Source organism: Pectinophora gossypiella, chromosome 3, assembly GCF_024362695.1.
Source record: "Pectinophora gossypiella chromosome 3, ilPecGoss1.1, whole genome shotgun sequence".
Lineage (NCBI taxonomy): Eukaryota > Metazoa > Arthropoda > Insecta > Lepidoptera > Gelechiidae > Pectinophora > Pectinophora gossypiella.
The window spans coordinates 9,305,173-9,329,156 of NC_065406.1; the positions used below are offsets into that span (position 1 = coordinate 9,305,173).

At 39.7% G+C, this 23,984-nt stretch overlaps 2 protein-coding genes across 4 annotated transcripts in view; one reads left to right on the forward strand and one right to left on the reverse strand.

Annotated features, from left to right (window-relative positions):
• LOC126381795 (fibroblast growth factor receptor 3-like) overlaps positions 1–18,227 on the forward strand; it is a 43,402-nt gene extending 25,175 nt beyond the window's left edge. Inside the window, exons 3-11 of the mRNA XM_050031281.1 lie at positions 5,618–5,799; positions 8,758–8,853; positions 10,845–10,953; positions 11,342–11,475; positions 13,526–13,720; positions 14,023–14,163; positions 15,035–15,180; positions 16,056–16,220; positions 16,853–18,227. Of these exons, the coding sequence (XP_049887238.1) occupies positions 5,618–5,799; positions 8,758–8,853; positions 10,845–10,953; positions 11,342–11,475; positions 13,526–13,720; positions 14,023–14,163; positions 15,035–15,180; positions 16,056–16,220; positions 16,853–16,924 (1,240 nt within the window). The 3' untranslated portion in view covers positions 16,925–18,227. The remainder of the gene's footprint in view (positions 1–5,617; positions 5,800–8,757; positions 8,854–10,844; positions 10,954–11,341; positions 11,476–13,525; positions 13,721–14,022; positions 14,164–15,034; positions 15,181–16,055; positions 16,221–16,852) is intronic.
• A 133-nt stretch (positions 18,228–18,360) lies between these two features.
• LOC126381789 (ATP-binding cassette sub-family C member 4-like) overlaps positions 18,361–23,984 on the reverse strand; it is a 32,297-nt gene continuing 26,673 nt past the window's right edge. For all 3 annotated transcript variants that reach the window (XM_050031269.1, XM_050031268.1, XM_050031270.1), the window contains 8 exons: positions 23,609–23,712; positions 22,770–22,887; positions 21,979–22,218; positions 21,392–21,578; positions 20,665–20,837; positions 20,261–20,360; positions 19,721–19,861; positions 18,361–19,185 (listed from right to left, as the gene is read on the reverse strand). In XM_050031269.1, coding sequence (XP_049887226.1) covers positions 19,144–19,185; positions 19,721–19,861; positions 20,261–20,360; positions 20,665–20,837; positions 21,392–21,578; positions 21,979–22,218; positions 22,770–22,887; positions 23,609–23,712 — 1,105 coding nt within the window. In that variant the 3' untranslated portion in view covers positions 18,361–19,143. The remainder of the gene's footprint in view (positions 19,186–19,720; positions 19,862–20,260; positions 20,361–20,664; positions 20,838–21,391; positions 21,579–21,978; positions 22,219–22,769; positions 22,888–23,608; positions 23,713–23,984) is intronic.

Genomic DNA, 23,984 nt, shown 5'->3' on the forward strand with positions numbered 1-23,984 from the left:
TTATATTGATGGAAAGTTCTGCGATAAAATGTAACAACGTTCATAATCATAAAACTCAATGAAGATCGTGTAAAAGAAAGTATGAATCTTGTCTGAATTTTTAGCACCTGGACAGATAAAGGCGGCGGCGCGGCGCGCCGTGTAAGTGCATCCTTTGTGTCGACTATAGGGATGCGTAACGTGTATCAATTTCGTATATCGAAAACATTCGGCCTCTTATGTCTATCAAGGACTACTCAAGCACCTGTGCGTCATATCCTTACGTATAATTATTATTGTAATCGAAGTACGTATAACTTATAAACTATATAAACTATCACCGATATTCTGTGTAAAACGTGCGTGCAGAAAACAATAATATGAGACATTAATTGAAAATACTGATCATTATGTTTTAACATGCTTTTAAAAAATTACATCATTATAAATGTCAACCTATTGTAGTCACACATTATGTGCTAACCTTCGTAATTATAGAGAGAGTTATTTAGAAGGTACCTCTCTACAATAGAGTTGTTATCAAAGGCGAATAGATAAAACTATATATTGTCGACAGAATACACTTCTCTAAAAATTTGCTTTACGTGTGTCGTCATTCGTGACTTCTGACCTATCCTAGTTCAGTACAATGGCATATAAATAAGCGATTTACCTAACCTAATAACTCGATTATTACCTATATCGATATTGCCGATATTAGCAAAGCACTATGCATCTCTACTGGAGTGTAGACGGATGATTTGTGGCTCGGGAGAGTGCAACCCGCCGGGTCAAAGACCGGTTCGTTTTGGGAAATATGCGAGGCAGGCTGCAGATGACCTCACCGGGCCCTTGTCTGGCTCTCACACACTCACACTAATAAGCACCGACATTTTCCTCTCTAGTATTTTTTATTCATTTTCGATTTATAAAAATGACGCAACGCAGTGACGCGTTGACCTAGGCTCACATAGTCATGACTATTTTTCCTGTATAATAATGACACGATACTATTCAAATTTTTCATTATTTTGCTGTCTATTGTTCGCAAGACAATTACAATAATATTGACACAAAAGATGAGCAATTCAACCAAAAGCCAGATACTTTAATAAACAGTCTATATACATCCCACTACTGGGGGGTTAAAATGGCCATATCGAAGCAAATCATCTGAGAAAGCAATATTGCAATTTGACATTTGCGCATATAAAAGTAAGTGCGCAATGCAAACAAATGTCAAATAGCAATATTGCTTTCTTAGATGAATTGCTTCGATGTGGCCATTTTAACCCCCTTGGGCTCAGGCCTCCCCTCAATCAGAAGGGGGTGTGGAGTATGTTCCATTCACGCTGCTCCACTGCGGTTTGGTGGAGTATACTTATATGGGCCATATTACATTATTATTTAGAAGCATTATTACGTACAGCTTTGTAGTTTACTGAAATCAATAATAACAATTTATCTATACATAAAATATTTCACATATTCTTATTTTGCCAAAACAATAATATTATCTAAATATGCCTACGATAGATAGGCGGACCGTATCTATAGATGTTGAATTGCTGGTAGGTAGAATAATAAAGTATAAATATCTTCAGGTGAAGGGAAACTCCCTCTATCAGATATCGAAGAATGTAATCCATAATCCATACAACCCACGTTTTAAATCTGCACTTAAAGCGTGTTACAGGTACCAAGTATTTATTTATAGTGTTACTTCGAAATAGCTATAACCTTTAACGGCGGATAGGTAACTCGAAATGAATAGTAAAATGGAAATTTTTGCACCTCTGTGTAGTTTTTATTGTCAAAGTTGCTGGCGGCTAGGGATAGAATAGAGTCAAAGCTAATAGCATGAGCAAAGGGAAGTTATAGCCAGAAGTGGGTCTTTGTAGGCATGCAGGCTTTTTTTATTTATTGTTCTAGCCTTTGTGACATAAGGTTTGCAGTTTCATAATACTCCAGCCACTGATATTGACATATCGTCATTGACATACAAACAGGTACGTTTGACATATATGGTGCTAATATGCGAATCACAATCTCCATAATATTTACTTATGTTAATATTTCAACTTTTCATAATAATATATCTATCCTTATCGCAAGCCGACGAATCGTAGTGGTTTATTAATTTACTTTTATTAGACTGCTCACATGGTATTTTTTTTTTCATTTTATAAAACTTTTGTGTAGTGTTGGTGTACCATGTGTGTGTATGTAAACAAGCTCACTCAATCAAACATTAAGTGTATGAGTCACTAGTTGCCTGAAAAAGTTAAAAATATTCGCCCGCTCTCCCCCGTCATGCGATCGTTTCTTTGAAACTCGAACAAAAATGTAACACCGTGTGTAAATTAATACTGTGTACAAGTATCAAAACTTTATTTATTGTGTGTCGAAGATTATTTGAGTTCTGCAAACCGGTTGGCGGGCGAGGCGAGGCTTCCAGGGAAAATGTGGCGGGATAGGATATAGCACGGAGTACTTGTGTTCGTAACTATGTAACGTATAGTCTGCAGTCTCCTTTGTGGTCGGAGAACGTGCTGGCTTCGTAGAGCGGCGGCGCTGGTGGATACAGGCCAGGTTGCGCTCCGCTTCTAGGAACCAATCCCCGCGTGGCCTTGCTATGAAACATCGCTCAAATGTTTATTTTACTTTCAAACGATTCAAAAACGGCTACCGCTAAGTTTTGCTGTTCACTGAAATCGTTAGCTCTGCGCGACGTTTTGTTTGCACAAACTGGATACGGTGAACATTTCGCAGCTGTTCACGCTAGTGCGAATTTCGTGCGTCTAAACATTGGTATGAGTTGTTTCGTACGACCTGGGAGACGGTATGCCGTTTATAATTGCTGCATTACGAGAATTGCTGGAATCGTGATTTCCTCATTTATATGAGCTAATGTAATCCCGTGTTCGCGGAACTGGGTCTGTCATCGACAGCTGTATTACGCCGCACCGCGCCCATACCCAGGGCTGCCAGTATAATGCTCTATCATTTATGAATCTACTCAAAAAATAAATCATCGTTATTTTTTTTCTCAGCTTGTATCGTAAAAGGTAGATATTTTGCTTTTAATTTTTATTAAGCAACTTCCTGAGCGTAGTTGCTAATATTTTTGTATCTCCCTAATAGAGCAGTAAGTAGCCCTGGCGCATTCGGAATAACTCTCCATTTGCTGCAAATGATTTCCTGCACACAAGGAGTGGAGATGACATGCAATGACATTAGATACATGCGATTACTATATAGCTACCTTAGTTCCGCTAAAATGAACTCTGTAATTATGAATTTTAGTTTTTTACGAGTCAACTATAGTATAACAGACACTGAAAAATTAAAAGATCTCGTACGTTTGTATAAACTAAACAGCTTTAAGCTAGTAAAGCTTTGTTTTACTTTAAATTACCCATCTCTTCTATCATGTGGGTTGTGAGGTGAATTACCAACCTCATCAACCCTGGTGTCAGGGTTATTATTGAGCCGCCAAAGGCCCTGACATGGCTCATGTAACGATAACTCACTCGCATCTGTAAGTAGTAACCGGGACTAACGGCTTAACGTGCTTCCAATGCTCGGATCATCTTAGTTTCGGACAATCAGGTGATCAGCCTGTAATGTCCTAACCAAACCAGGGATAACAACATGATTTTTGTGATATGTCCCCACCGGGATTCGAACCCGGGGCTTCCGGATCGTGAGTCCAACGCTAAAGCACTAGACTACAGAGGCCGTTATTCCTAAAAATTCTACATGCCGATTCCAAGATCCTACGAGCTATCTTAAAATATATAAACGTATGTACATGCGTCACCCTAAAATAAATTGTAAGACCGTTAATTTATATAATACATATAATTGTTGGTTGATATTTGGATCACATTCATCATCACTAATTTAAGAGCCACGCTCTTGTCGCTGTAGATTCGAACCCGGGACCCGGATGTCCGGAGGAATCGTGAGCCCAACGCTAAACCACTGAGCCACAGAGGCCGTTAATTACCCAACTGAAAACCAATGTAGGTTGAATTGTAGATGTGGCGACAGTATTTTATTCGCACATGTTTATTTCTTAGTCTATTTGGACAATTCATCGATGAAGGGCAAAAGCCCGGTAAATTGAGTTTTTTATTAATTGAGAGCGGAGTTATTCATTGCCCTTAGCGACTTCATTGCTAAGCTTGCTACTTAAGCAATTACTTTGGATTGCTGTTGTACATTTTAAGGCTTCTTACTCAACATCATTTTATTTTATTTTCCAAAGTATTTTTATTGGTTTCAAGTGGTTGGTTTATTTCAAATAGCAACTTGCTTCAATTTTCTCAGAAGCACTTTATTAATGTTTGAAAAATTTTGTTCAAAACGAGAATAACTGATCTGATTGACTTGTATAGAGTAATTGGAACCACCAAATAATGTTATCTTAAAACTGCAGTAGCTTAGAATGGTATTCATAAATTGTATGATATCTAAGGCCTGAATATACGAGGTATGGTAGAACAAAAGGAATCGTATACTGCCGCAAGCGCACATGGCGTCAAAAATTGCTTCGCAGTCAAAAAGACCGTCTTATCCCGTCGTTTGCGCATGCCATATAAACATAAACCATTAATATAGACTAGGTCAAAGATTTTTGTGTTTAGAACACTCACATGTGCTTAGGGAAACTCACAAAGAGAAAATTAGATCAAAAAAAATTGACTCGGACGGGACTTGAAACCACAGCTCTTGTCAAGCCGGGACGAGCGAGTGGACATCGTCGGCTTAATGACGGTACATAGATCGAAGGAATTTCGCATGGACAGGAGGAGGACCCGTTAGTGTAATAGTTAACACGCTCGTCCCGGCTTGACAACATAGTATTGTATAAAATATGAATTTATGTAAACATGACAATTTGATAGTTTTTTTTTTCTTAAATACGTAGACTATTTGTTTGCTAAGGTTATTAATTTGCACACTAGATTGACAATAAATTAATTTTAATATTTTAATATTTAAGTACATACCTATGTAATGTTGCACGCCCGATTGGGTTAAATTGTACCTAAGAACTGTATTTTTTTTCTTTTTATAATGTAACTATAACATCTTTTTTTTGGACTGTATAATTGCAATAAAACACTTTTGATTTTGATTTGACAACAGCTGTTGGTTCAAGTCCCGTCCGAGGTAGAACTTTTTTCGAGTTAATTTTCTCTAGGTCAAAGATAAATTGTAAAATGCTAATATTGAACTTCTTCTACTAACGGCCTCCGTGGTCCAATTGTTTGAGCGTTAGGCTCACGATCACGGTCCTGAGTTCGAATCCCGGTGGGGACATGATTGTCCGAAAGTAAGACGATCCGTGCTTCGGAAGGACGTTAAGCTGTTGGTCCCGGTTACTTACTGATGTAATTACGTAGTCGATATATGAGTCATGTCAGTGGCCTTTGGCGGCTCAATAGTAACCCTGACACCAGGGTTGATGGGGTTGGTAATCTATCTCACAACCCAGACGATAGAAGAATATTGAACTAGAAGCCAGTGTAAATGCCTTTATAATAAACGTTTCTTTCTTTCTTTCAAATGATCACGGAGCAATTCCATTTGTCTTGTCTACTGTATTCAAAACCTTTTGTCCCCGCAGGTTCAAAGACGGCGTGGCGTACCCGTGGTCGGCCGGGGTGTCAAACCTGATACTCTACCCGGAGGCGGCCAACCAGACGCTGTACACCCGGCGAGCGGCGCGCTCCGACGCCGGCAACTACACTTGCCGGCTGAGCAACGAGACGCATAGCGAGACGCACACCGTCGTCGTTGATATACTAGGTACGCCAGAAAAAAAAACATAATCCACTTCTATAAATATCAATACTCATCACCAGCCCATTAACGTCCCCACTGCTGGGGCACGGGCCTTCCCTGTGGATGGATAGAGAGATCGGGCCTTAAACCACCACGCGGGCCCAGTGCGGATTGGTGGTTCTTAACGACTGCTAATGCAGCCGGGACCAACGGCTTAACGTGCCTTCCGAAGCACGGAGGAGCTCGAGATGAAAACTTTTTTTTTGTGGTCACCCATCCTATGACCGGCCTTTGCGAAAGTTGCTTAACTTTAGCAATCGCAGACCGAGCGTGATTACCGCTGCACCACCGAGCTCCTCAATATCAATACAATACAAATACACTTTATTGCACCAAAATAAAAAGAAATAATCACAAAAAGACCCTTAACTAAGTACATGGCAAACGGCGGCCTTAACGCTTAAAGCGATTTCTTCCAGACAACCATAAGATGAGGAAAAATGTGAAAATTGAAAGATTGCGGGTACAAACTATAACTACAACCTACCAATAAATACCAAATTTTTTAAGGTTCTATTTTTTAGTTTCAGTAGTAGTCGTTTAGTTATTTGACTTGCATCTACTGCCCCGATTCCTGCAGACACCTAATTTTAAGGTACACCTGTCATTTTCTTATCCACCGCAAACGGACGGCTGATTGACACCTGTTAATTTTAAAGTGAATGTGGGAATGAATGAGTAACTCGGGCGAATCAAATAGGGTCGTCTAGCTGGCGAGTTATGGGTTAGGGGGGATTAAGGAGTGGGTGTATATATCCGGGGATACAGGCGTGATGTTTATATTTGTACACGTGGAAAAGCATTAGTGGCCCCGATACCAGCAGACACCTCCTAATTTTACTTTAAGTCATACCTGTCATTTTCTTATCCGCCGAACAGGACGGATGACTCACAGCTCTTAATTTTAGGAAGAATGAGTAAATGAATGGATAGCCCGGGCGAATCAAAAAAATATCTCGCTGGTATGCAAACCGTTTGAAGTGTGCTGTCAACTAAATTGTCGGGTTATTGGCCAATGTAAAATTGTTAGAGGGTTATTTTAGATTTCTACCTAAAATTGATGTGTGTTCCATATATTGTATCCCTGTCGATTACCCGACATTTTCCTTTATTTATTTATTTATTTTATTAGGTTTGCCAACAGACAAAAACACTTTTACATATAACTTAACCTATTTACAACCTTTTCGGCGGATAAGAAAATGACAGTCATAACTTAAAATAAACTTAGATGGTGTGGACAGGAATCAGCACCAAAGAGGTGTTAATTTACCTTAAGAGCAGTTTTCACTAACACAGTTGGCTTGTCAATTAGAGACGGCGATACGGTTCATCGCCTATCGCGTTGGTATAACAGAAAGCTCGGTGAAGTGTGGGTATAAGTACCCACTAACTAAGGTTCAGCCAAGTAAGTAACAGCCTCCGTGGTCTAGTGGTTAGAGCGTTAGGCTCACGATCTGGAGGTCCGGGTTCGATTCCCGATGGGGACATTGTCGAAATCACTTTGTGAGACTGTCCTTTGTTTGGTAAGGACTTTTCAGGCTCGAATCACCTGATTGTCCGAAAAAGTAAGATGATTCCGTGCTTCGGAGGGCACGTTAAGCCGTTGGTCCCGGCTATTAGCCGTAAAAAACACCTCCACCAACCCGCAGTGGAGCAGCGTGGTGGAGTATGCTCCATACCCCCTCCGGTTGATTGAGGGGAGGCCTGTGCCCAGCAGTGGGACGTATATAGGCAGTTTATTAACTAAAGTTCATCTTGCGATGAATGTCCCTGTGACTACACCAATTGCGATACAGTCGTGAGCTTATGTGAATAAATAAACGTATGTGAATGATATGAACAATTGTTTCTGAAGACTTAATGGTTCTGACTTTATTGAAGGTTAATATGTGTACCTATTTCTTTTTACGTTTGTGGTCAAAGTAAACCACTCAACATATACGTAATCATTTTATTTATCGATGGAACCGATGACGTACACAATTGACCAGAGCCATTAAAGTTATTATTCCGCCTTTGAAAATGATCCATGAATTCACCCATTTCTTTATCTTTTATAATTGCTTAATAATAGTTGGATCATAAGCATTTTGGTTCACATTAATCGATAATAAACGAAAGCAGTAATTATTCGTAAAAGAACAGTTAGATATATTTTTCCATTGCCCTATTATACAATATAATACTGTGCTTTTATTTAAAAAAGAATTGTATTAAAACAATGAACATACATACATAAACTCACGCCTATTTCCCATAAGCATAGACTATGGAATTCCATTTGCTTCGATCCTGACACACTACTCTTGCTTCCTCTACATTCATCGATCTTTTCACACACGCACGCCGGTTCAGAGTAGATCGTACTAAACCTTTTCTAAGGACATTTCCAATTCCAATTCGTAGTGAAATATAAATCGTGGTTAGGCTTCCACTCAATTAACCCAATGAAGTTTTCCACCAAACTGCTCCACTGTGCTATATTTAGGTGGAGAATTATTTATATTACCTGGTTTTCAGACTGACACATAAACATAAACAGCCTATATACGTCCCACTGTTAGGCACAGGCTTCCCCTCAATCAACCGGAGGGGGTATGGAGCAAATAAACACTTGTGGATAGACTGACACAAACAATATAATTATAACAATAAAATATTTAATAATTGTTAACGAAATAGTTTTCCTTTTTTATCGCACAAAGAAATGAGAAGCTCCACTTAATCTACTCATAGCTAGACACACATTACGGTTCAATAACTACAAAATTACTGCGGCTGAAATGAATTCCAGCGATTTTCACACAGTTTACCACTTCTTAGTATCCCTCAAATTACGTTAGCCCGTGAATTTTTAATAAACTAGAGTGTTTCATTCGCGGAAACTTGTATCGACGTTAATGCATGATTGTTTCACAGAAAAACCAACCGACGCACCGAAAACAATGTACATTTCCAAAGACCAGTGGTTGGAGGAGGACAAACCATTGCGGCTGTTCTGCGAGGCGCTCATTGGTGAGTACATACCAAGTATACAATCATAACATTCCAAGCCATGCAATGTGGAACTTTCCAGGCTAATTTCCTCAAAAAAAAAATAGATGGCGCTGTACAGATTTTTCCTCGTTCGGCCTTTAAATTTCATGGATAACAGACATATGCATCTTTCATCTTTCTTTTTGGGTGCAAATGATGCCAATTTTTATTACATCCAGGCAATTACATCTTCCACTCATTATTATTCTGATCAAAAGGGAAGCAATATACTAGGTAGCAACATAATTCTATACATAATGTGATCCAAATATCAAGCAACAATTATTTTTATATATGCTTCTGCCATTACATTGTGTTTTGGAACAATTATGTACCAGAGTAATGGGAAAATAGATAATTATTACATCAAAGCTGTACAACTGTATTGTTTTTGTGAACGTACCCTGGAAAGTTCTTCATTACGTCACGTCTCTCTATTTACTTATTTAGAATTACAGGAAAAAATGAACATTGTTTTATTCAATTTAGTTAATGCCTCATGTAATGTCAGGTTTTCTTTCTTCAATAACTCTTTTTTTTTAATAAAATATATAACAAAGTCAAATTAAAACCTACACTAAAATACGTCAACATACACAAATATATATAAAAATACCATATCAGGGGTCAAAAAGCCCTCCGGAAGGCGAGCCCCGCCCGAACGTACCCATTATGCTTGCAGCGTTGCCTCTCTGGACCGCAAGTGAAATACGCTGCGCGAGGAAAAAGCCAGCTCGAGGATCTCCGCCTCCAACCCTTATACGGCGACCAACATCACGCACCAAAGCTTAGATTTAGTTAAAAAATGAAAAGGTTAAACGAAAGCAACTCTGTACAGCGCCATCTATATTTTGTTTTTGGGAAACCTAGTCTGGAAAGTTCCCCGTTGAAAATGGTGAAAACAGTTTACGTATTTCATTCCCGGAATTCAAATGCTTGATAAAATAAAAAACAATGTTCAATGTCCAATATTGTCGCGCGCTCTGTGCGTGAACAGATAAAACACGACCCTTTGTAACGCAACTTAATATTGCTTTATGCCTGAATAATTTGTACGTTGAAATTTGAAAGTGTTAAATGGGATAAAATAATACTACAATAGTAATTATCCTCTTATTAATTATTATTAGTTGTTACTTCTTCTATGTGTCAACCCACACATTGTGAGGTGAATTACCAACCCCATCAACCCTGGTGTCAGGGTTATTATTGCGCCGCCATAGGCCCCTGACATGACTCATGTAACGAGTATGTACTTACTTATTAATAATTATATAGTAAGGAATACCTTCACGTCAAAATTGATTCGTACCAGAAACCTGGATACTACATATAAATGAATTATTATGCTTTAAAAACACAATGGTGCCGATTCGGACAACCACCTTCTTAATTTTACCTTAATTTGACAGGAATGAAACTAACTATATCTCTTTATTGCAGTTTTTTAATTAGGTAACTGTAAGACAGGACGTCACTAGTTTAAGAACTTTATAACTAAAATTAGGTTAAGTTTACGTCCGCCAGAGCAGCGTCCTCTAAAGGTTGTTAATAAAAATTGTTTAGAAGACCTACGTAAACGATTCACGTAAGCTAAACTCGGTTTAGACCAAATCACTACCGAATCGTATTGACCCCGACGTTACAAAAATTGCGATTTTTCTCGATCAAAGCCGGCAATTTGAAAAGCTTGTTTCACGGAAAGTTATAACTGGATTCGTCTATCTACCTCCACCCTTTATACCTACGCTACACTAAAACACCTCGCTAATAACAATCCCCTGAGATTCTACTCGCAGCTTTGATCGCTACATAATTTTACTTAATACGTTGGTATTTAATTGCGGTGTTACCTCGGTGCGGTCTATGCTTTCTTGGTATCACAGGAAAACTTCATGTAATATTATACCACAGCTAGCACCCTTTTTTCTTACCTATGAATTTTGTGCAAATATTTTCTTATATTACAGGTCAATCGTACTTAGCAGACGCTCGCAGCGACTTGCGGTGGTACAAAGTATGGCCAAACGGAACGGAGGGCGAGCTTCTACCTACACAGACGGAAATTAAAACCACCCGGTGAGATTTTATTCTGAGTAATTCCTTTTGTTCTGGCTTTTCTGCGAAAAGTATTGTTCTATTTTGCAGTGTATCATAGCGGCGAATAACGTCAGTACCGAGAAAGCCAGCCGAGAAAAGCTTTGTTGGAAAAAAGCAAAAGGTCACTGACTCACTCGTCACGAAATCTCAGAAACTACAAGTGCTAGGACGTAGGTGTTCACTAAGTCGACATTTTGCGAAACCTCCACACATCATTTTCTACCTCTAACGGGTAAAATTGGGTGTTGAAAATTTGTATGAAACTTTGTCATTTTTGAAGTTAGAAGCGTGAAATGCGGGAGGTCGCGTGCTATAATATAAAGTGGAAGCAATTTTATAATGTCAATGTATACTTCCACTTGCCCAGGGACGACATGGAGGACATAATCGGCGCGTACCTGACGGTGGAGCGCGTGTCGGTGCAGGACTACGGCACGTACGCCTGCGTCGTGCACAGCAACTCCATCGTCTCCAGGAACTACGTCACTGTGCATTATAGAAGTGAGTATACATTTTACTGAGCCGCATGTTGAGGATAGTGTGTTAGGAGCTCGTTGGACTCGGGACTCAGGAGTTCTGACTGCGATTGTTGAAGTTAAGCAACTTTCGCAAAGGCCGGTAGGATGGGTGACCACAAAAAAAAGCTTCGGAAAACTCGTGAAATAGTGTTTTTTAAAATATATAGATGCATACTTTGGCGACGGAAAATTTCACTTAATAATTCAGAATCATGAGCTATGTCATGCCCCTCAGTATTCGGCATGGTGTCATAAACCTTGTATAATATGTTTTAAACCGGTCGTATTTTGGATGCGTTTCTGTACGAATTCGATTCGTGTGGACATTATACTCATTAGTACTTGAAAACCTAGGATTGTTCGTGCGTTCGAAAGTGCCTCCGCCCTATCTCCTCTACATACTACACAAAAACATGAAAACAATATTCAGCTACACATTTTAATGGTATGATAAATATTCCCTACGGTAAACATGTTTTGACTAGATGTTTTTCTGTATTGTGTAGATCGAAACATACGCAAGAGATTCCGCTAAAAACATGATTCTTGTTCCACTGCAATTGTTAGTTGGTGAAGAAAGTCTACATATCTTCGTCGATCTTTAAACTTTTTCTCCAGTACAGTCATGAGCAATATAATGTACCCACTTTAGGACTCTGTCGCACTAACATATTTGACATTTAGTGAGACTTACAGTTCAATTTGTCAAAACAGTTAATGTGACATGGTACCAAAGTGTATACATATTAAGGCTCGTGACCGTACGCAGATTTATATCTTAATGGAGTTTGCTTCACCGTTTTCCATATTATATCAGTTACGCAAAAGTTGTAACAAATAGAGGCTTGGGAATCACTACTTTTTGCTAGTTAATTATTTTCAATTTTGTAACATAAAATATTATTCTAATCTTGGTCTAAAGTTGCGTCGGCGGGAGTTTTATCGCAACGAGGATAACTTAAAAATGTAAAAAAATATAAAGTATACATTTTTATTGACGTACTTATAGGACGATGCATCGTTTTCCTCCCAACTGTATATGGGTGTGTCATCATGACAAACATCAATCAGAACACACTTATATTTTTTTATTCCTATAAGGAAATAATGAATATGCCATTTCCATCTTTCTTAGAATTTTCCATACTGTGTGCTATTCTGGGCTGTCGTAGAAGTTGATTACACGCACACAAACACACACTAATGATTTTTCCACGTGTACAAATATAAACATCAATCCTGTATCCCCGGATATATACACCCACTCCTTACTCCCCCCTCACACACTACTCGCCAACTAGACGACCCTATTGTCATTTACCGGGCACATGGCTCACCTTTTGTGCTGTCCTAAGTGCCCTAACACCTGCACTATTAAACACCTTCACGAAGCCACTGACAATGCCGTAAGCGTGGCCAATTGATCAGCAAAAATTTAGTATCGATCGCCATCGACTCACAAAGAAGACCGGGCACAAATCCTGCAAACCACGTGATATCAATTATCTATGGTACAAACATGAATTCAGTGGATTCGAATCTGTCACACTAATAAGTACATACACAATGTGTATTGTGTAATTCTTGCAGACGCCTCCTAATTTTACTTTAAGTTAAACCTGTCATTTTCTTATCCGCCGAAAAGGAAAGGGACGGATGATTCACAGCTCTTAATTTTAGGAAGAATGAGTAAATTAATGAATAACCCGGGCGAATCAAAAAGGTATCTCGCTGTTATGCAAACCATTTGACGTGTGCTGGCAACATAATTCTGTCGGGTTATTGGGCAATGTAAAATTTTTAAACGGTTGTTTTAGATTTGTATTTAAAATTGACGTGTGTTCCATAAATTTTATGCTTGTCGATTGGGTAAACAAGTCCCTTTCCTTTTCGGTGGATAAGAAAATGACAGATATAACTTAAAATGAAATTAGATGGTGTTTACAGGAATTAGCACCAATGACGCATTCATTACGCCGCATGTGTGCGTATATTGTATGTTTGTATCTACATTCATCACATATTCTCTGCAGGTGGCGTATCGGGCAGTAACGGCGCGTGGTCGAGCTCGGGTGGAGTGCCGTGGCGCCTGTTAGCGCTGGGCGGCGCGGCAGCTGCACTGCTGCTGCTGTCTGTAACTGCTCTGCACGCGCGCTGCACGCCGCGGCTGCTGCTCACCGCGAGGCACTGGCGAGACCGCGCGCGCACCCCTGCGCATAGAGCTCGTGGTATGCACCAGACTATCTTACTAAAAACTTTAAAAGCAATAGTGTAAAATAACATTCGACGAAGAAAATGGTTCACAACAAACTTGTCAGACTACTTTGAATTACGAATGTTAGAAGAATCCAGTTTTAAAAGTACTAAACACAAATTTGTTTAACAATTCTTAGATGCACAGGATGTAAAAAAGCAAAATATTGCTAAAACAGACAAACTATTCCAATACGAACCCAAAAAAAATAAACTTTCTATCTTTGTACTATCTTCTATATTGTTCTTCTATCTAATTCGTTCCGTATATCCTCAGTGCTAGAGAAAGAATTCGACGTGTTGGTGTGCTGGACGAGCGTGGACGGCGAGCTGGTGCGCGGCGCCCTGCTGCCCACCCTGGCGCTCAAATACAAGTACCGCGTACACTCCGTGCCGCTGCCTGCAGACCCTGACACTTGTGAGTACACATACCTCTACTATAAATATAAAATGTAACAAAAAAAAGTTTTGTTACTAATTTTGCGACGGAAAATTCCACTCGATATTAACTCAAAATCATGGTCTGTCCATCCCCTGAGTATTCGTTACGTTGTCACTAACACCCTGTATATATAAAAGAGAAAGGTCACTGACTCATTCATCACAAAATCTCAGAAACTACAAATGCTTGGAGTTTGCAATTATACATGGTTCCTCTTTTAGGGCGTAGGTGCTCGCTAAGACGAGATTTTGCAAACTGCGGGTAACAGCTAATACCTCTATATAATAAACAATACTACCTACGTATAGAACGGTAACGATACTCCCCGCACCAATTCGGGTCGGGCATCGACCTCATCCCCTCTGGATCTTACTTTAGTTTTAAATGACTCACTTAGGAGTAAAAGAGACGAGGATTGTCTGTCTCTCTCGCACTTACACGTTAATAAGACTTGTATGGACTGTCCGGGGTGTGATACCTCAGGGTCTGATCAAGTCCCGATTTGCCGATTCGCCTCGCGTGTGTTCATTTAACTCGGACGGGTTATAACGACAGCGATATTGGCACCTAGACTTTTTTATCGGCCGTATATGTTTTCTTCGTCTTCATTAGATACGATCTTATATTTTTATTACATAAGCATTAATCAAATCAAATCAAATATACTTTATTGCACAGAACTAAATTTCAACAATCAGACATAATACACGAATACAGTACAATTTGGGGGGCCTTATTGCTCTAGAGCAATTTCTTCCAGGCAACCACCAATGATCAATGAACAACTAATGTTATTTCGCGTTAGACGGCGTTCGTAATTATTAACTTGTGTATTTTTGTGACCTAGGGTACAGCGTGCTAGCTGGCGAGGCGGGCCGGTGTCGGTCGCTGGTGGCTGTGATCTCCCCCGCGCAGCATTCGCCCACGCAGCTGCTCACCGCGCTGCGACAACTGCGCGCGTTGCCGCTGCCGCCCGTCGTCGTACTACTGCAGGTATGTACTCTATCTGTTCGTACTGGTGGCTGGTGAGTCCCGAGCTGGGCGCCATTTTATTGGCGCGAAAAATATAAATATGTCGGAATTTACTCTGACTCTTATGATAAAGGTTGTTACCTAGTATAAGAGGCAGGGTATTTTATTGTCCCGCCGGCGGGGACGCGGTTGTGTGCAATTGCGTTCCCGTATCCCAGCCACACGGCGGCAAGGAGGAACACCGTTGGGTTTTAGTGGGTATACCGGGTGGCGACACCCGGGGAGTCCCACATAAACACGTCGTCCCCCCGGGCGGCGTGGTATGTGTAACGCATTTCCCAACGTTAAAAAAATAGGTATTTTATTGTTATACGTTACCAACATGTTTTTCTGTATTTTTTATTTGCTAAAAGTTTGAATGTATGTTTTGAGTCAAAAATATATAATTTTTTAATTTTGAATAAGGAACAGGGGGTTAAAAAGGCCACATCGAAGCAATTCATGTAAGAAAGCAATATTGCAATTTGACATTTGTTTGCATTGCGCACTTACTCTTATATGCGCAAATGTTAAATTGCAATATTGCTTTTTAGATGAATTACTTCGATGTGGCTCTTTTTAATCCCCAGAAGGATACTTACACTGTATTTCCACTTGTTAATACTGCTAACAAATAGCTAACAAATATATCAGTATTAAATTAATAAATAAACACAACACAAATAAATAAAAAAAAAAAACAAAAATAAATTAGTCATAAATGTGGTCATTATAGATGTACTGATTCTATTAACCGTATAAAAACCGAAAAAGTACTCTTTGTCCTTTTATTCAGTCCTGAACGTGCTTGAAACTCTTGTATATGCGTCAGTTATAAACGTCGAAACGTGTTACAGGACTTGCCAGACTTGAAGCGCGAGGCGAAGGACGCGGGCGAAAGCTTAGTAGCGGTACTGCGCCGCACGAGGCTGGTGGCGTGGCGGCACGTGCACGAGCGGGACTTCTGGACGCAGCTGCGGCTCGCGCTGCCGCTGCCGCCGCCGCCGCACGCCCAGCGACAGGTATTGAAGGTTCCATATGTCTCGTGTTAGATAGAAAACAATCTCCCGGCCTAATCTCGACTCTTCTATCGTGTGGATTGTGAGGTGGATTAACAACCTCATCAACCCCGGTGTCAGCGGGGAGTGAGCCATAGGCCCCTGACACGGCTCATGTAACGACTACTTACTTACATCTCTAAATAGAAACCGGGATCAACGGCTTAGCGTGCGTGAAGCAAGGATTTTCTTACTTTCGGACAAGTAGGTAATCAGCCTGTAATGTTCTAACCAAATTAGGGATCACAAAGGGATTTTTGTGATATGTCCCCACCGGGATTTGAACTGGACCATAGACCGTTTCTCGTCTGATCACTATGCTAATGAATGTCACAACACTGGCTTCTGTACTTTGACATTTATAATTCGTACCGCGCATTGAAGCTATTGTAAAACACTAATTGTACTGAACTATTCTGTCTAATACTAGTTATGAGAGATTGTTGAAACAAAAGTATGACTCGAATAAACTTTTAGAATTAAAAAGTATGCATATGTGATAATTAACCGAAAGAAAGTTTTATATAGACATCTCAAAGCTCATATCGATGATATAGGTTTTCATTTTCTAATCTTTACAATTAAATGTATTTCAGACTCAATCGACTGCTGCCGAGACTGAAGAGAGTAAAAACTCGCGCTCCGGCAGTATGACGGCGCTGGTGTGAACCTCCCTCGCGAGGAGGCAGCGAAGGTTATGCAGAGACCATTGTGCGTGACTAGTGGCCACCGTGCGTGACTCTCCCTGACAAGTGACCACCGTGCGTGACCACTCGCCCTGAAAGTGACCACCGTGTCTAGTGGAGTGACAGTGGAGTGTCAGACACCCGACTGATGGACAACACGCTGCCAATCTGTATCAAGACTGTGAGTAGCTATTAGTGTAACGAACATTGTATCACATTACGATATTTTAATTAGCCATAAGATTATTCGAATTCTGTATACAGTTTTCTAAGGATCTCAGCGTCTTACGTTTCAAACCATTTTACGAAATTATTTTCATTACAATTTCTCTTGTGCCAAGGGGAAATTCTATCATGACATGTTGATTTTATTGAAGCTTTCTCTCTATTTATTGTTTTATTTATCTTTTTCTCTTGTGGCTTATGTCGCGATTTATGAACGTTGTGTGGTATTTTCACAAATATTTGGTAAATTTATCTCGAATAAAGTGAAAGTGCTGTGCAATATTTTTGTATAATAGACGCTAGACGTCACGATCGCAGCCAAACTTATTTAGCTGTAGTACTTATTGTAAATCATTAGTAATTTTAAGTTGCGTTGTTCATTGGGAGTTGACATTACAGCGATGAGAAGAGGGACTGTGATAAGGGATCTAGTATTGTATCGGAGAATGGATCGAGTGAGTTGACAGTGTGTAAAACTCGAGGATAGCTCAAACGTGCCTATGCGCATCCGACTAAGGGAAATTAAACTATTTACAAACGAGAGTCGTCAAACGACATTCACGTTGTACTTTTCTAAATGGTTTTATACTGTAGGCAAAGCTAATGTTATGTGCTGTTTTGTATGGAAGACAATTTCTTACTTTTTTATTATCTTCATTTTTATTTCTTACTTTTTACTTTTGAAGAATTTCTTCTAACTTGATAAGCATTTTAGTTCGACCGACAGTATATGATTTCTGAAAAGCTTCAAAATAGGCAATTATTGTTAATTAAAAAAAACTATGTGTATTAAGAGCCATACATAGCATTTGTTTTACATATTGTTCGCTCACATTTTTTTACCTTTCTAGTGTTAAGATATTATTAGTGCGGTTGTAAATAATAATAATAAAAACGAAATTATTTTGTCTGTATTGAGGACCGTCGAGGTCAGCTAATATAATTTTGTAGTATTGTATTTTTACTTGTTACATTCCATAGAGATGATCTTAATTTTGTTTAAGTTCAAAAACAATTGTGAATACATTGTATACATGGAAAAATAAAATACTTAAATTAATATATTTGTTTTTATGCTGAAATTGAATCTGTAAATACAATTACCCAGCAGTAGGAGGTAAAAAACTGAACTATTTCTTACAAATAGTAAAACTGGTGATGCATTATGGGTAAGCGGTAAATGAAACAAAAAATATGTTGACATATAACTGTATTTTGTTGTTATAAACAACAACCAACAGATTCATAGTTATGTCTACCTAATTTCAATAGCAGGCACTTCATAAATAACATAATCAAATACAGCAAATATCACTCAGAAATTAAAAATATCACTGCATAAAAATATTACAAATAAAATTACAATTATCAAAAACAGCCACTGCTTAAGTAACTTAGTTTCACACGAGGACTTCAACAAACTAAGTACATTTTGTAAGTAGACATGATCTCATCAGACAAATCCTTCAATTATTTAGACAGTACAAAGTACATAGCGTCCATTGCGAATAACATTTGTATAATTTACTTAAAATTAAGTACACATTACAATTAGCACCTAAATTGTCTTGTATAAAGCTCGGAATATTATTTGGACCATGACATTGCTTGTAGCAAAAATCCTTACAAAATTTCAGCTATTTCATTATTCGAGATAGGTATATTGACAATATAATATTGTAAGCAGTTCTCACTTAACAATTTGGTATTCAATTCCCCTATAAAAATCTCACTTGGATGTTAGTAATAATTCATCTATAGGAATTAATTACGTTTAAAATATTCTTAAAATATAATTCGTATCGTATAAATAAAACAGTCACATAACAGCCGACATTGTGACAATACGCAATTAGTTTTACTTATTGTACGGCGGCGCGGCGCCGGCGGCCGCCACCTTTCCGTTACATTGTATTTTGTACGCGTTTCTGTTATAGGAACGCCTTACCGTAACCTACAGCTAATGATGATAACTATTAAGAAGTTGCTGTTTGCGATTTATGCTTCTTTTCGTATGCCTGAAACAAATTATTTCATTCATAAGAATAAGATATTATCTGTCTTTGGCTTTGGTAGATTTTGGATTTTACTTTAAGTTATACCTGTCATTTTCTTATCCGCCGAAAAAGAAAGGAACGGATGATTGACTGCTCTTAATTTTAGGAAGAATGAGTAAATGAATGAATAACCCGGGCGAATTAAAAAGGTATCTCGTGTGTTCCATTTAATTTTATCCCTGTTGATTACCCGTCCCTTTCTTTTCGGCGGATAAGAAAATGACAGGTATAACTTAAAATAAACTTAGTGGAGTGAACCAGAATCTGCACCACTCTTTCACTGACCTTACAAAAAATTATATCCGCATCCGTAACTAACGCATAATCCAAAATTATTCAATATCCGTCGTCTCTGGCTGATAATAAGCATAACATAAACAGCCTATATACGTCCCACTGCTGGGCACAGGCCTCCCCTCAATCTACCGGAGGGGTATGGAGCATACTCCACCACGCTGCTCCATTGAGGGTTGGGATAATAAGCATGCAATTTTACCTGGTGTGCGATCCTGCCGAGGGTCTCTGCCATGTGCCTTCCTGTCTGATCCACCATACTACGCAGGATACCGTCCGGCTTCTGTAGCAGTATATGCGGGTGGTCGAACTCCACCATCTGTCCCGCGTCCATTACTAGAACCTGAAAAGATATTTACATGCCTTTCTGTTATCATCACTAATTTAAGAGCCACGCTCTTGTCGGTGTAGCATTCTCCATTCTTGTCTATCAAAGACCAATTCCTTCACCTCCTTATAAGACACGACGTTCGCCTTCTCTTTAATCTGTTCCATGTAAGCTCTTCTTGGAATTTCTGTTATAGACATGATTTTTTATTTTATTTAGTAATAGCGTTCGGTGCATCTAGCTCAATAAAAAAATAAAAAATGGTTTATTCCCAATAGCTTCTTCTAGAGTTATCCCCTGAGGTGACAAGGAATTTTCTTCCCGGTTGTGACAAGTGGGACGGAAATTCTCAACAGTCATCCCGGGGGACAACGCTAGAGGGGACTACTGCGAATATTCCAACAAAAAGCTTACCTTATCCGAATCCATAACAGTATGGAGACGATGCGCGATTGTAAGCACGGTACAATCGGCGAATTTGTTTCTAATTGTTGTCTGAATCAGGGCGTCCGTTCTAAAAAAAAAATAAAAAAAAATGGGTCATTCATTCATTAAGGTATGTATGACCTGAAGAAGTAGACAGAGGAGTATAATATATACTTCCATTCCTCACCAGCTATGCTTTAATCGCGTGAAATAGGGGGCGAGTATTGCCATTAACCGTGCACAAATCAAAACGTGGTATCAATTATCTGTCATCCAAGCATGAATTCAATTACACAAATTCCCGAGGCGGGAGTCGCATCCGTGATACCAAGATGTGTGCCACGCGTTCTACGAACAGGGTTATCACGACTTTAAGTAGAAGTTATACTGACTGTGGGTCGACGTTAGCGGTGGCCTCGTCGAGAACCAGCAGGCGGTTGCGGCGCACGATGGCGCGCGCCAGGCACACCAGCTGCCGCTGGCCGACCGAGAAGTTGCCGCCGCCTTCAGACATGCGCGAACTGAGGCCCGCTGGTAACTCCATCACTGCTTCTTTTAGTTCCACCTGATGAACAATAAGTATATTTACAAAGTTTTAACTCTAATGCTTAAATAATACCTAAATATCAGAGACCTAACACGTAAAGTGGCCTAAAGCCAGTCACATCTGGGACTCGTTTTGCTCGTTTCGTTCATAGCATGATTAGAATGGCAGCAGGACAGAGATTTAGTACATCACCTAGCGCGAAAGAGACGAAAGATATGTCTCTTCCCACTAACGCTATACAGCTTAGTACCTACGAAAGAGATAGTATACAACTATTTGCTAATGCAATAAAATTAAAAAAGCAACTCCAATTGCACGGAATCGGAGCGTACGGAGTATTCATACCTGGCGTTTTTAATACAGAGCTTCGTCTCTGTTGATTGGTTGTCTGTATCTAATCTTTTTCTTTTTGTATGCATGTGTCTGTAGACCAAATAAATGTTTTATCTATCTATCATTCAAACTGCATCAAACGTGGCCATGACAACTCATAGCAATTCGCAAATGCCGATCACGGTCCGTTCGCTCCGATACTGCTCAAGTTGAACTGCAGACACTAATGGGCCGCTCACCTCCTCAAGCGCTCTCCAGAGTATCTGGTCGGGGTACTCATCAAAAGGATCGAGGTTATGCCGCATGGTCCCGGAGAAGAGCACCGGCTCCTGCGGTATGATGGAGATCTGGCTGCGGAGCTCGTGGAGCCCCAGCTTGGACGTCTCGCGCCCGTCGATTATAATGTCCCCTTCTATTGTTGCTAACCTGGGAAAAGAAGATTCCTACTTAAAGCGCTGACAAGACTTTTTATGGCTTATTTACAGTTGATTTGTCTTGGATGGCATTGTCTGCTTGGGCGAATAAATAAGGAACACTGAAGTAAGAATACCCGGTGCAAAATTTAAGAAAACTGTCAAGAAATCCTTACGGGCTGACGTCTAAAAGTAGTAATTTCTGTCATATTCCGACAAAGTAGACGGATACTTACATACCTACTATCTCCGTAGCGTTATCCCGAGTTCACGGAGTCCGCTTACCTAACCTGGAGATTACATACCTAGTACAGAATCTAAGGTTCTGTATAGAATACTCATATGAACTTATGCTTTGGTAACAGTTTTTGGAGTAAAAAAATCTTTTCAGGAGACATCAACGCGGTTCTTACCTGAAGAGCGCATTGATGAGTGAGGACTTGCCGGCACCAGTTCGTCCCACGATGCCCACTTTTTCCTTGGGATTTATATCCAGTGTGAGGTCTTTCAATACGGCTGGCTCGCCAGCTGCGTAGTAGAGGAATACGTGCCGGAATTGAATGCGGCCTTGCTCCGGCCAAGACGGCGGTGGCTTCTTATTGGGCTCCGATTGAAGAGGTGGTTCCGATTCGACCTTAGAGTATTCTTGTATTCTGTTGAAAAAAATGGTTATTTATGAGTTAAAAACTCTGGAACATTATATCCATGAAGGTAATATAGCGCTTTGTGCAACTTGGTGAATGTCTGAGCTGGTAGCCAACGTCTCAACAGATTATTCAAGGTACTGACTGGAAGGCCTTGTGGTTTAACGTCTGGTGTCATCGTTCATGCTTCAGAAACTTGTTTAAATTAAAAAAATATATTTGACTTGAAACATGCATTCAAATTTTAGGAAATAATATAGAAAACATGCTGGTTACTATAATGCCCTGTGCCTTATAATAGCTAAGAACCTGTATCATAAGACTCAGTTTGCGATAGTAAAGTGGTTCTTAAAAAATATTTATATTCGATTAAGATGCGGGCAGCGCAGGACCGATCGTCGTGGAGATCCTTGGGGGAGGCCCATGCCCAGCAGTGGGCGTCATACGGCTGATGATGATGATTCGATTAAGATGATTCAACAGAAAGATATTCCTCATCGCCCCATATCTTTTACAAGCTGCATGGACCCTTCCAGAATAAACGTTAAGTATAGGCATACCTTTCGACGCTGGTCATCTGGTTTTCCAGCTCGGTGGACTGCCGCATGCCCCACTGGAACATGCCGGTGAGGCCCATCGCCTGCGTTATGGCCAGACCGACGTTGCCACCGTATTCCTCTGCAAGGAAAACAACAAAAATATAATACGTAAGGTATACAGGATGTTTGTTTCCTTTTGTTGGTTGCCTGGAAGAAATTGCTCTAGAGCAATAAGGCCGCCCAAATTGTACTTTATTCATGTGTTATGTCTGATTGTTGAAATTTTAGTTCTGTGCAATAAAGTATATTTGATTTGATTTGATGTTAGAGACATCGTAACGAATACTAAGGGGGATGATTCAGACCACATGATTTTGAGTTAATATCAAGTGGAACTTTCTGTCGCAAAATTCATGAACATTTTGCTCTTTTTTAAAACTATTTTCAGTTGCATACTTTTACGTCCATCCCTCAAAATTTTCGTTACGATGTCACTAACACCCGGTATATTGTCTACACATATTTACGTGGTATAAATTAAGGCAAGTTGCAATGCTTGCTTTCGATGCGAGTGGACTCTTATTTTTGTATGATAAATATAAACAATTGAATGAATAAAGAACGCTAACCCTTCGTCCACAACACGTTTAGTCAACATGTCTTTCGTCATAAACCACACTTGGAACTTTATTATCCCGGCTCGGGGTCTAAACCACTGATTTCGACTTTGTGAGCTTAAATTAACCTTTGCATTATAGATAATTGATATTACGTGGTTTCCAGGACTAGTGCCCGATAACTGCAATAGGCTGGGCCCTAGCTGACGAGGAGTTAAACTTTGTTATTACGGATTGACTCACCTTTTCCCATGACGAGGAAGCTGAGCGTGACAACGGCAATGTACACGACACACACTAGGTCCAGCCAGAACCCGAACGCACGTGAACTCGCGATGAACATGTACCTGTGATACGTATCATTATAACATTAGTATATTACGTTAGGTGAGACACACTCCTGAAGGAAGCGGTTTGCGAGGAACACAGTCGCAAACCGCTTCCTCCTATCAAACAGCGTAAACAAATGTCAACAAACTCAACGACGCGACGCCTTCGTGGTCGAGTTGTACAGCGCAGCGCTGAAGTTGCTTTTAAAGACCTTTCAGACCAGGATTGGTGTCGATTCGGGACTACCAACTTCATTTTGACTTAATTTGAGCTAAAACTCTGCATCTCT